Raw genomic sequence first — 12890 nt, 5'->3', positions numbered from 1 at the left:
GGGTGCCATTGAAACATCTGCAGAAAGGTCAAATGTTTGATCAGGAGAGGTGTGTGTGTGTAACAACATGGGAATGTACTGGGGGAATACACTCCATCCATGTTGTACACACCTGGTCTCCTGTGCGGCATAGGGTGGGATTCTTGAGATTGTCTGTGCAGGGCCACGAGCTGGACTCCATGATCCTTGTGACTCCCTTCTAATTCAGTATATTCCATTATTGCTGACTCGATAGATGTGATGCATTAGCCAGCTTGCAAACACAGGTGAGGATTTGTTGTGTCTTAGTAATAAACACCTCTTAGGGATTTTGGATCATTACACAACTTCCAAAGCAATTCCCATGTTTCGTCCCCAAGCTCACACCTACTGCACCCCAAACCCCACCTAACTGCGTTCCCAGCACTGCAAGAAGCAGGGATGTGTTGATTCATTCCTCAGGGTGCTGAAGCCAAGCAACTTTTGTGAGTGACTTGCATTATCCCACAGCCGTTCAGGCATTCCTGTCCCAGGCTGAGCCCTTCCTGCACTCACCGTGGTTGGAATGTCCCACGTGGTCCCTTCCCTCACTCACCATGGTTGGAATGTCCCACACGGTCCCTTCCCACACTCACCGTGGTTGGAATGCCTCACGTAGTCCCTTCCCTCACTCACCGTGGTTGGAATGTCCCACACGGTCCCTTCCCGCACTCACCGTGGTTGGAATGTCCCACACGGTCCCTTCCCGCACTCACCGTGGTTGGAATGTCCCACACGGTCCCTTCCCGCACTCACCGTGGTTGGAATGTCCCACGTGGTCCCTTCCCTCACTCACCATGGTTGGAATGTCCCACACGGTCCCTTCCCTCACTCACCGTGGTTGGAATGTCCCACACGGTCCCTTCCCGCACTCACCATGGTTGGAATGTCCCACACGGTCCCTTCCCGCACTCACCGTGGTTGGAATGTCCCACACGGTCCCTTCCCTCACTCACCGTGGTTGGAATGTCCCACACGGTCCCTTCCCGCACTCACCGTGGTTGGAATGTCCCACACGGTCCCTTCCCGCACTTACCGTGGTTAGAATGTCCCACATGGTCCCTTCCCGCACTCACCGTGGTTGGAATGCCTCACGCAGTCTCCCAGCACGGCGCTGAAGCGCCGCTGTGCCCCTGGCTCCGGGAAGCAGAAGGAGCTGTGCCGGGAGAAGGGCTGCCACAGGTAGACCGGGAACTCCTTCGGGAGCGGGATGAAGGCTGCAGCTGCCTCCTCACTTGAGCCTGCACAAAAACACCTCCGTTTGAGAGATGCAGATTTCCTGGGGGTTGGCTCTGTGCCAGACCTTTGCCAGCAGGTCAATCTCCTTCCCAGTCCAGGAGATTGGGCACAGAGGGCAGGGGGACACAACTGGGATGGGTACACTCAGCTGGCATCAACCACCTCTCTGTGTTACACCACAGCAACTTGATGGCCTCTTGCTTTGTCTTCAAGGTGGCAAAAATCTAGTTTTGGTAAAATTTCAAAGAAACTTTCACTGGCTTGCAGCTGCTAGGGAAATGTTTTTCATGGCAGATAAGTAAATTAGTGGGGAGCCCTGGTCTGTTCCATATAATGACCATTTAGGAGCATATGGACTTTCCTACAGAAACAAGCTGCATTAAATAAACCATGTTGGAACAGCAGTGCTTTCCCTGGTTCCAGAATTTCCACACACAACTACCCTTAAAAATTGTCACTTCAAGTCCTTGCAGGTGATATAAAGAAAGCACCAGCTTTCTACCTCCAGCTCCCACCTGCCCTGGGTCCCTGCACACAGGGGATGCTGGACAGCACATTTAGGGATGACCAAGCCCAGTCTGGAGTCACTGACATGGACTGAGAGCCCAGACACATGAGGTTCACCTTGGAGGGTCTTCAGCACCACACAGACAGAGAGTAGTGCCATAAAGATGAAGTGATGATCTTTTTGAAGGGACAGCCATGGGAAGCCCATGAGCCCTTGGGGTGTTCCACATCGCTCAACCCCAACTGCTGCAGAGCTGTGCTGACACAGACAGGACGCCTCTGACCACCCTGTGCCTTGGGAAAGAGTGTGAGAGGGCACCTAACTTTTAAATCCTAGGGATTTAAAGGACTCAAAAAATAAATCCTTGTCTTCAAGTTGCCTTTATCCCTTTCATTATGTGGCATCCCATTCTCCAAATCTGACTGCAATGTGAGATCCTCTTCCATAAAGCCTGAATTTTCTCCATCTTGGTGCAGTGGGGGCAGGCAGGACCACAGCAGTTCCCGACCCAGCAACAACAAACTCAGAAGCAGCCACCTTCCCGCCCTCTCTGTGGGACTTATTATCAGCTGTGAGTCAACACAGACAGCTGGCATCTAAAAATGGAAACAAATAAACCAGGAATATTAACAAAGCCCAGGAACAATGGTGCTGTGGTTCCTGCCCTGCTTCTGCACAGCTTCCAGCAGCTTTGTGCCGGTATGCTGGGAAGAAAGAGAGCCAGCATTTCTCTGAATGTTAGCTTACAGCATCTGCTTCATCCATTCTGGAGCTGTGCTTGAACTTGGGAAAAGGGCTGTGGGCATCTTCTGCTACCCCATTTTAAACTGGAGCCTAAAAGCCTTTCCAGAACAGAGTAAGGATCAGAGCCTGGGCTTTGGCAGTTCAGCTTTGAACAGGACTTACCAATAGGGTCTGGAAAATGTTTATCAGACAGCAAATTGTAATCTTCTTCTGAAGTCAGGACTTTGCCTCCTGCAGGAATAATGTGATATTTAGGGCTGGCTCCTTTCTGGTAGGCCTGGAAAATCAACAGAGAGGAAGTACTGTCAAATAGAGATTTAAGGAGAGAGAAAACATAAAATACACAATTCACTGACAAAGCCAGGAGCTGACTTCATGATCCTTGTGGGTCCCCTTCCAGCTCAGGCTATTCTATGATTCTAATCCATGGGGATATTGCCCAAAGGGAGAATCTTTTTGTCAGGCTAAATTTTGGAAATGTTCCCTAGGCATGTCAAATCTAAAACAAATCTAATCTCTCAGTGCTTATCTGCTGTGGTGAGGAGTCAGGGATAGAAGGGAGGGAAAAAGGATGGGATTTTCTCCTGAGCCCAATCTGTTGGATTTTTCAGCCTGGACTAGCTTGACTATGGCAGCTTCCAGGCAAAAACCTCCACTGTAGCCAGCCTGGAGCCACCCAAACCCTGCTACTTCAGATCCAACTGCAGAAGCACAGGGATGTATTACAGGGATGTAGAGAAGAGAAGTGCTCTGGGACAGGCACAGGAAGGTTCAAGTGCTGTTAAAAGGATTTGTTAGTTCTTGCTGACGTATCTGGCCAAGGAATGTCCCATATGTTAGTTCTGGCCAAGGCAGGGCACTTGACTGTACCTTCAGCCATCCCTGTGAGGCTTCTACTGGAGCCACGCTGATAAGGACAAAGTTTCACCTCCTATTGCTGAAGGCAAGGCAGCAGCAGCAAATCCACTTGCCATTGGTTTCTCTGGAGTGTACAAGCAGATCCACGGAAGCAGCACTCACCTCTTTGGTCTCAAAGCAATCCACAGTGTAGTCATTTTTGATCACGACGTATCTGTCCTTCCACTTCTTCAGGTCCTCACTGAAATGCAGCAGCTCTGCTTCATACAGAACTGTCCCAGCTTCCCCCGCAGGCTACAGGGACAATTGGTGACATTTGAGACCCCTCTGCACCATTGACCATCTTTTATTTCTACATTTCCATAATGCTGCTCTGAGGGCTTTTGAGCCTTCAAATGCAATTTGGAGTCATAAACATCTCTGATTTCAGAAGGTTCTACAGACACAAGCAAATTCTTGTAGCCAAGATGAGGAGGCAGCAGAAGAGCTCTGCCTTCCAAAACATTGCCAGATTTCTGAGACATTTATTTACTTTCAGCTGACAGGCTGAATGCAAGATCAGAGAATCCTACAGTGGTTTGGGTTGGAAGAGACCTGAAAGATCATCTAATTCCAACCCCTGCAGGATGACTTGGAGTTCACCACCTCCCATTTTCCACTACATAATATAAATATTTCATTGATATGAAAAGCAGGGTTTTATTATAATATAGTAAATTGTTTCCCATTTCTTTGTAACTCTTTTGCATCTGTGCTGTACCAAGTGGTATGCACCTTTCTGAAAGACACAGATCTTATATTATCCCACCGCACTGCTTTACCTACACATTTCAAGAGCACTGGAAATCCATTATTTCCAGTATGTTCAGAACATTTAAATTTTTATCTTCTTAATATTGAAGGCTAGTTCTCTGCATTTTCCTCTTGTAAAGACACTTGTGTCTCTCTATTTGTCTCCCCTCTAATAAAAACCAGCTTTCCATAGTTCACTCCACAGAGGAAATTATTGCCATGTTCTTTAAGGAACCCTGAGCCACAGATGACAGGATTAATTACATTTCCTACATAATCTCTTCCCTGGAAGTATGATATCTGTCCCTAGATTTTGCAAAATCTTGCAACCAGCAAGGAGGAACCAGTTTTGTCCAAATGTCCAACTCCTTGTACCAGAACCTCATGTCATGGTTCTCCTCATGCCATGATAAACAACTAAACAAGACCAAAATATAGATGAATTTTCAGAAGTAAAACCTGCACCCAGATGCAACTTTTCCATCCCAAACCAGAATGACCGAAATCCAACATCTGCACATGCACTTGGGTCACAGAGAGGGAAATGAGTGTCCTCCTACCCTGGTTTTCAGGAAGCGGGACTGGGAGTGGCGGTGCTGCTCCAGCTCCTCTTGCACGTGCCTGCAGAAAGCCACGGCGTACTGGCGGCGGTAGTGGGGGCTGAAGTTCTTGATGGTGGCCTCGGTTTTCCCTGAGGTGGAACAGAGATTTAAAAGGTATTTAATGTACATGGCTTCACAACCTGCAACACAGAACCAAGGCACTTCTCAACAGTGCCCCGAATTCTTCTCTTTGGAGAAAAGGCAGTTCCAGGGTCACCTAACAATGATCTTCCAGGACCTGAAGGGAGCCCACAAGAAAGATGGAGAGAGACTCTGGACAAGGGATGGAGTGACAGGATGAGGAGGAATGGCTTCCCACTGACAGTAGGTTTAGATGGGATATTGGGAAAGAATTGTTCCCTGTGAGGCTGGTGAGGCCCTGGCACAGGGTGCCCAGAGAAGCTGTGGCTGCCCCTGGATCCCTGGAAGTATCCAAGGCCAGGCTGGATGGGGGCTTGGAGCAAGCTGAGATAGTGAAAGGTGTCCCTCCCCAGAGCAGCGAGTGGAACTGGATGGGCTTTAAGGTCCATCTAACCCAAACCATTCCATGATTCCATGAGAAAACTTCCTTAATGTACCAAGGGCCACTTGCTGCATGGATCAGGAAATCCTTGGAGATGCATTCAGAGGGAATTTGTCCAGGAAAATACTGGGTTTGGGACTTTGTTTTTTCTTCTAAGATCAAGAAAAGACTCCCCAAATCCCTTTCTCTAAGGAAAGATGCTCTCTGCCTCTCCCTGGGACATGCTGCCCCAGAGCCAAGGGTGGTCAAGGGGTGAAAGGGTTTTCAAAGACAACCAGTGACACTGGCTAACATTCAGCCATAGGAGCCAATTTTATCACTTACTGAGATTCTAAAGATGACTCAAAGCTCTACAAAGGATTTTTCTAGGCTTGGGCACTACAGTCTCATCTTTGTTTTAGTGTAAACATATCCTCAGTCATGCTGCAATAAACACTAATCTGGTATTGTCTCACTGTGATCAAGATCTCATGGGTAACAGCAACAGCAATAAACACACTGAGGTCTCACTTCTGAGAATCTTAAAACAATTTACAAGCAATTAACTATTAACCCTACCAAAGAAATAATCGTGTTTTGCAGACAGGGAAGTGAAGCTAAAATTAAAGGCATATGCATATATGTGACTGAAAGTCTGTAGCAATGCAAGAACCAGAACCTGGCCTATGACCTACAGAGCATCCCAAACATCCTGGAGAGATCCCTTTCTTGTTGGTATTAAGGAGCTCCACGCCAAAGGACATTTCTGAGCATACAACAAAGAAATGCAATTTCACATCTCAAGCAACTTTGATGCTTCCAAAATTTCATTTTGTTCTGCTTGGGGGAAAAAAAACATCATATTTTCTGTATGAGAAAAAAAGTGATAATTCTCAAACTAAGACTTATTAATGCCTTTAGATGGACTCCTAGACCAGGATTGGCACACAGCATTCCTGAAATGGAATTCATTGAAGTGTTCAAGGCCAGGAGAAAGGAGCAATCTGGTTTAGTGGAAGGTGTCACTGCCCATGGCAGGGCGTGGGACTGAATGGGTTTGAAGATCCTTCCCAACTCAAACCATTGTGGGATTCTTGGAATTATTCCCTAAGTTCCTAACATGGATGTGCATGAGAAGACAAACCTACATACCAGCTCCTCTGCTTCTGCAGGTGAATTTCCAGTGAGATGCAGAACAAGATGCACCCCTCAAGTTCAGGGGCAATGCCGATGCTTCCATTCCATAACACCACCTTTCATTCCAGCCACCCCTGTGTCACCAGCTCAGAGGGGTGAGCTGGAGCCTTCTCCTTCATAAGCACCAATGTGATTGCTGCCTTCCACTCAACTGGAAGCCCCTTTTGCCCCACTGCTGCCCCATTCCAATCCCACACCAGCACTGGGAGATCTGACACCCTGGAACCCTCTCCAGGCACATGGAGAAGCCGGCTCAGCATTGGCACAGCCATCCCACTCAGCTGGAGGGATGTCAGAAGCAGAGTCAATTCATCACTCATGTAAGGCTTTCACAGAGTTACTTGTGGGACAGCACCCGGTGACAATCTGGACTCCAAATCTCCAGCTTTGAGATGGATTTTTAGAGACATACTGATTATAGGATGTGCTTGGGTATAATAGCAGGATATGGTGCTGCTAAAGCAGAATATCCCAACCGTATAAAAACTAGCCTGCTTTGGGCAGAGGCATAGACTTATTCTCCAAATAAGGACAAAGTTTCCCAAAACTTTCTTTACAGCATTTTTTTTCCTCCTGGTCCCAGCCAGCAGTAGGATGTTGTTGGCCCCAGCCCCGGCAGAGTTTCCTGCTTAGGGTTTGCCCCTGTTTTGCACTGTGGTTTTTTCTTTTCCAACTCACATCATCCTCTCAATTTGTTAGAGAGGGCTCTGGGACACTGCACCTCACTTGGCTACTGCCTGCATCCTGCAGTAAAAGTTTGTAGAGGAAGTGGGACAAAGAATAAAATTCTGGTGTTGGGGAAAAACTTGCAACAATCACAGGAAATACCTGTAATTTTGGCAAAGATTCTCAATTAAGGCTAAATGGCCTCAGAAGTGTCATTCTTCACTGTCAGTACTGCTTAGATCAGCTTAAAGCACAATGACTGAAGAGAAAGAAACTCTGCAATTCACAACATATACGTCAGAAATAGGACATTGATGATGTAATTTTTATGTGCAGACAATATTTATGACAAACCAAAGCAAGAATCAAGAAGAAAATGTTTCTGGTTGTTTCTTCCAATCTTCACACTACATGTTGCAAAGAAGCTTTGCATTAAAAATACTCCTCCCTCTTAAAATTAGAAGAAAAGTTTATTTAAAGAGATTGTGAGTGGCACCATACGAGGACCTGACCTTGCACGGCTCGGTTGAACAGGAATTTCAGTGCTACCTAAAGGTGGGAAGAGAAGCAGACAGACCCTTGATCCATTGTTCCTCAACTCTTTTGGTTTACAGAAAATAAAAATATGCTATCTGAAAATAAACATGATGGAAACAGTCCAGAGTAACAGAAACTCTTCCCATGAAACGATAACATGGGGCAACTGGAGATAAAATACTCCAGGGCAATTGAAAAATGAGTTCCCCTAATTCTTTTCCAAATTTAGTGTGGCTGGCTTAGTCAGAGCTGTTTATATGGAGCACGGCCAACGTTCCCACTTGGCTGGTCTGGCAATGGCAGAGCTCCAGCCCATATAAATGAGACTTGAAGGCCAGCAGCTGGTATGTTTATCCTGGGAGAATGAGGAATCTGACCAGCTCCAGGAGAAGCCAGCATGCAACCTCCTGCTCCTGTGCTGGGCCAGGAGTTGGACTCAATGATTGGTCCCTGTGGGTTCCCTCCAACTTGGGATATTCTGTGATTCCCTGAACCAAAATTGCTAACAGGAAAAGACAACAAGATGGAGGTGGAAGGATTTCCATCCAATTAACATGGCAAGGGTCTATTCCTCCTTTGCTGAGGGTTTAGATCCTGCTCCAGAATAAATTTTGCTAATGATGCACCTCCCGCTCTGCAGAACTGCCCCTGCACATGACCACAAAACTTTAGCATGAGTTATGATACCTTTTTTAAGATTAAAACCAAATGTCACTGCACTGAGAAACAAGAAACATCTACCTGTTGCCCCCCTGGAAATCAGTAATCAACGCCAGATTTTTTTTTCCTTGCTTTTCCCCTGCCTTTGACCTTAATTTTGTCACCCATGGTGGACACTTGTATGCAACTCCAAGTCATCGGGCCCACAGAATGGCCTCAAATACCCAACTTTATAGTAGGGGTTTCACTGCTTTTATTGAAATAACTGACATACAGCTTTTTCAAACAAGGACACTCTTCAGCAAGTTCTCCCAGGACTGAATTCCTACTGGTCTAGCCACTGGCTCCCAGTGCAGCCTATCCAGCTCACCCTGCCACATCTCCCTGCTCTCAACAACGTTGCTACATGGCCAGTCCAAGTGCAGGTCAGGAAAACTCTGGAAAAAAGGTCAGAAAACAATAACTTCTTGGCTGGCATACAAGAGAGTGCTCACACTCCCAGAACTTCAGCCATTTGGAAGTTAAGAATGGAAAGAGGGAAGGACTTGCCATAAAAGCTATTTCACTTAAATACTGGTGTTTGGCAGTAAGGTGACCCTTCCAAGAGTAGGAAAATGTTCACAATCCTTCCCCTTCACAGCACAATTGCCTTGCCTTTCTCAGCACCTTTTGGAAAGGATTTTCCAAATTTACCACGACCAGTGATATGAATCTCTTTGGAGGTCTGGGGGCTGACGTATCTTCTTACACCATTTAAGCCCCGGGGGACATAGATGTAAAGGAAGTAGATTATTTGCTGCATTAAAACAAACCCTGGACAAAATAAAACCTAAAAGAAATAGGCAGTGTGTGTGCTGAATGTCAGTACACCCAGCACTTCAAACAAGTGAAGCAGTGAGACTGAACAGGAACCTTGTCTTATTTCCTCCAACAGGCCATAAGCAAAGCTGTCAGAAAACAATCTAAAATGCTCAGCTGATCATACCCACACAGTGCTCCACAAGCCAGGATGTAACCCACAACTGGGGGCATCCTTTTAAATTATAAACTCTATGCAAATGCATACAGTACATAAAATGTACTTCATGCAAATTGAGCTTTAAAATTACTACTGTCCATCTGTCCATCTGTCCATCCATCCATCCATCCATCCATCCACTTTTCTATCCATAAACACAGTCTTATTCTCACAGCCCATCACGGTAGCAGCAAAATGAGTTAACAAAATAACTCCAGTATTCAGCTCCTGGGCCAACTTCATCCCAAGTCCAAGAAAAGCACAACTCTGATTAAGGTAAACATCTGAAATTGCAGATGCTCTATGTAAGCCCTTGAAGCTGGATGTCAGTACTGGCAGCTCTGAAATGGGCTGGATGCTCAACAGGAAGGGAAGGCAGCAGTCATTCACCATAAAAACTGCTTTTCCTCAGATCACCCATTCACTGCAAACGTCATTATCAGTTGCTAAATGTATTTGGTAGCTAGAAAACCTGTGAAAGTGATTCTGTTTGGCATATCCTGACAGTGCCCACCACCTTCCAGTGCTCTGGGGTATAGAACAGCGTAGTGGGATTTACAAGTGATTCCCTCTTTCCTACAGTCTTCTTCCTTGTGCAGTACTTACAATACCACCCAAGAAGTGTTTAAGTTCAAGTGCTCCCAGGCTTTATCTAGGAAGGCAATCTAAACTACTCTTGATGTTGAAAGCAGAACTCATCTTTATTTGTAGAAATAGTATTTCAATTAATCTGAGTCAGGACTTAATACCTGCTATGACAAAAAGGGATGGCAGACACAAATCCCAGGTTCTGATTTGGGTGGATCACCTCTCACAGGTTTGTTTGCACTCAGCCAAACCCAGCAGCTCTGGCTGGTGGAGCCACTCCTCTTTCCCACGCAGGAACATGTGGTTTGCACCTGGTAAAATACTGAAACCAATTATTTACCCCAGCCTTGGTTTATATTAATGGAGACTGCTCTCAATAAAACCTTACAATTCTGTGACTCCAGTGGTGGGCACACACCCTCAAATCACCTGTTTGCCATGCTGGCAAAATCCCTGTTAGTCACCCAAAACTCAGTGCAGAGGAGTGGGCAACACCCATCGCACTTCAGACCAGCCTCTCCTCCAGTCTCAGCGTATAGCACTCCTCGGGTGCTTAGTCCATCTTCTCTATAGGAAAAAACTGATGCAGTCTTGTGAAAAAATCAGATTTTTTTCACAAGTTAGGCAGCTGAGACTGTGGGTGTGAAATTTGTGCTCCATCAGAAGCAAAGCTTTTGTTTCACAGCAAGCTAAACAAAGACATTTGTAAGTTCATCCAGACATGATCCCTGGCAAAAGAGGTGCCAAAAGTAACAGGCTCCATTCCAACCTTGCAGATCACCCTTTCTACAGTTTTACCCCTATACTTTGCTCTTCCTCAAGTGCTGTGCTACACAAGGCTGAATTCTGTACTGACTCAGACAATTATCCCACAGATTTCCAAAGGTTTACATACTTACGTTGTTCCCAGGCAGCTTTGGGAGCATCTTGCATTCAGAGGGGGCAGATTGAGCTCAGTGAGACCTCATGCACTCTATAAAAATGCCTGTTTTGTGAAGAGTAGCTTGTGATCTAACTAAAGGAGCTTGCTGGTTTAAGTTAATTCTGAATGCTGTCTGATTATGAAAAATGAAGAACAAACAGCAGAGCACAGATCCTGCACAAACACGGAGTGGCTCGTGGGTCAAACCCAGAGACTCATTCCTGCAGCTGGCTTTCCCTCCCCCTGCTCCCACTGCCCAATCCTTATTTATGGGAGAAGGAAGATTTCACAAATTGCCTTTGCACTTCTGTCAGGCTAAAAAATCCTAATAATCATGAATTACAGAAAGGCCAGTGCTTGTGCTTGATTAGGCTGAAGCAAGCCAAGGGTTTGATTAACACTGTGTCAGATAAGCTTATCTCAAAGGCTGCTAAAATCTACTCATTCTTGGTAATGGGGTTAGAAGCAGCAACGCTCTGTCTAGAAACAGTTACTCATGGTCAGATTCAACTAGAATAAGGCCTGACAAGACTTTATTTATAAGCTTCTTTCACAGCACCAGGAGGACTTGGGATTTAATAACCAAATGAACCCAATCTAATTCCCGGGGCAGGGACGGTGGGCGGTCACATGAAACTAAACTATGATCTGTGATAAATAAATTTGGTGAAGGTCAGTGGTTTTCAAGTTTTGGGGTGTTTTTCAACTCCTTGAGCCACAAGTTTAGCCTGGTGACACAGACACCAGGCATGTCTTGAGCAGCTTTCTCCAATCCACATCTCAGCACCCCATTACACGTCACTGGAGGTCACACAAAAATGCTTCTTGGGAACATTCAAACAGCATTCCAAAAATGTAAGCCAATGCTGCATCACCCTTTAAATCAGGATGATGTATTCCCCCTTCCCTCCCCTTTGGGTGACAGCTACCTCACTGCCCAGCCATCCACAAGACAAAATGACAAAAAGACACAGAGACATAGATAACAAAAATAACCACCTTCATGACATTAGTTGAAGCTTTTTTCTGAATATATATATATTGATATTTATACAGACACACACACACCTTCAAAAGATTATTTCCATGCAATGCTTGGCATATGCTCACACAAATCTAGGAGATATTTTTACTAATTTCTTTTTTCTTCATTACTTTGCCAAATTATACCACAGTACATGGCTCTATCACAAAATTACTCCAGGGAGTACATGACATTGGCCAAAGCTATGAGTACACATCTTTCCATGAGGGGCATCATTTACGCTGAGGTTTCCTTACCTTAGTCATGAATTCCCTTTATTCCCTCACTGTTCCAAATGCTGTCACCATCAGCCCAGATGGACTCCTCAGAGTACCCTATTTCCCACAAAGTAATCACTTTTTAAGCACTGTAGCAGAAGGCCATTATTCCATGGCAGGATTTTATTCCATTCCTCTTCAACAAACACAGAAACTGTACAAAACAGAGTAACAAAACGAAAATAATGGTAACATTGGAGCCTCATTTCTTACAATTTTCCTCAGTAATTCTAAGGCGTTTGCTTCACTTTTGGCTCCTGTATACACTGAAAATGAGTAAATACCATGATTTTGGTATTTGAAAGGACTTTCAGCTAAGCCTATGCATAAGAAGGGTAAAACCAAGACTAATCTCTGAACTAAAGAGAGGTCTCAAAGCAAGGACATTTACTTTGATGATCTCCCAACACAACCACACCACTTGATTTTATCACAGGAAATAATTCCAGCCTCAGAGCCCCTTCTTGCTACTCTGAACCCCACAACAACACCGGGGTGAATACACAGATTTTAACCCAAACAAGCACCATTCAGATCTTTGAAGCCCAAGGCCATACTCATGTCACAGTTGTGCCAATTGGGACCATTTTCCAATTTCACCTGGTTTGCTTTGCTTGTGCCAACACCTCCTCGCCTTGGTCCTCTTTAGGGCAGCAACTGTGAAAGGGCATTCTGAGGGGGACAAAGAGCCAACTTGTTGTAAAAATCAATAGTTGGTTTTATTCCTCTTCCCCCTT

The 12890-nt window shown here is 45.5% G+C and overlaps 1 protein-coding gene across 1 annotated transcript in view; it reads right to left on the bottom strand.

Annotated features, from left to right (window-relative positions):
- The window catches only part of NIBAN1 (niban apoptosis regulator 1), a 53852-nt gene that overhangs the window by 22852 nt on the left and 18110 nt on the right, over positions 1-12890 (bottom strand). Inside the window, exons 2-5 of the mRNA XM_068199499.1 lie at positions 4720-4850; positions 3530-3661; positions 2672-2786; positions 1095-1259 (exon numbers count right to left, since the gene is read on the bottom strand). Coding sequence (XP_068055600.1) covers positions 1095-1259; positions 2672-2786; positions 3530-3661; positions 4720-4850 — 543 coding nt within the window. The remainder of the gene's footprint in view (positions 1-1094; positions 1260-2671; positions 2787-3529; positions 3662-4719; positions 4851-12890) is intronic.

The sequence above is a fragment of the Anomalospiza imberbis genome, chromosome 9 (genome assembly GCF_031753505.1).
Source record: "Anomalospiza imberbis isolate Cuckoo-Finch-1a 21T00152 chromosome 9, ASM3175350v1, whole genome shotgun sequence".
Lineage (NCBI taxonomy): Eukaryota > Metazoa > Chordata > Aves > Passeriformes > Viduidae > Anomalospiza > Anomalospiza imberbis.
Note: the sequence above shows the minus strand (reverse complement) of the source record. Positions and strands in the feature narration are given on the sequence as shown.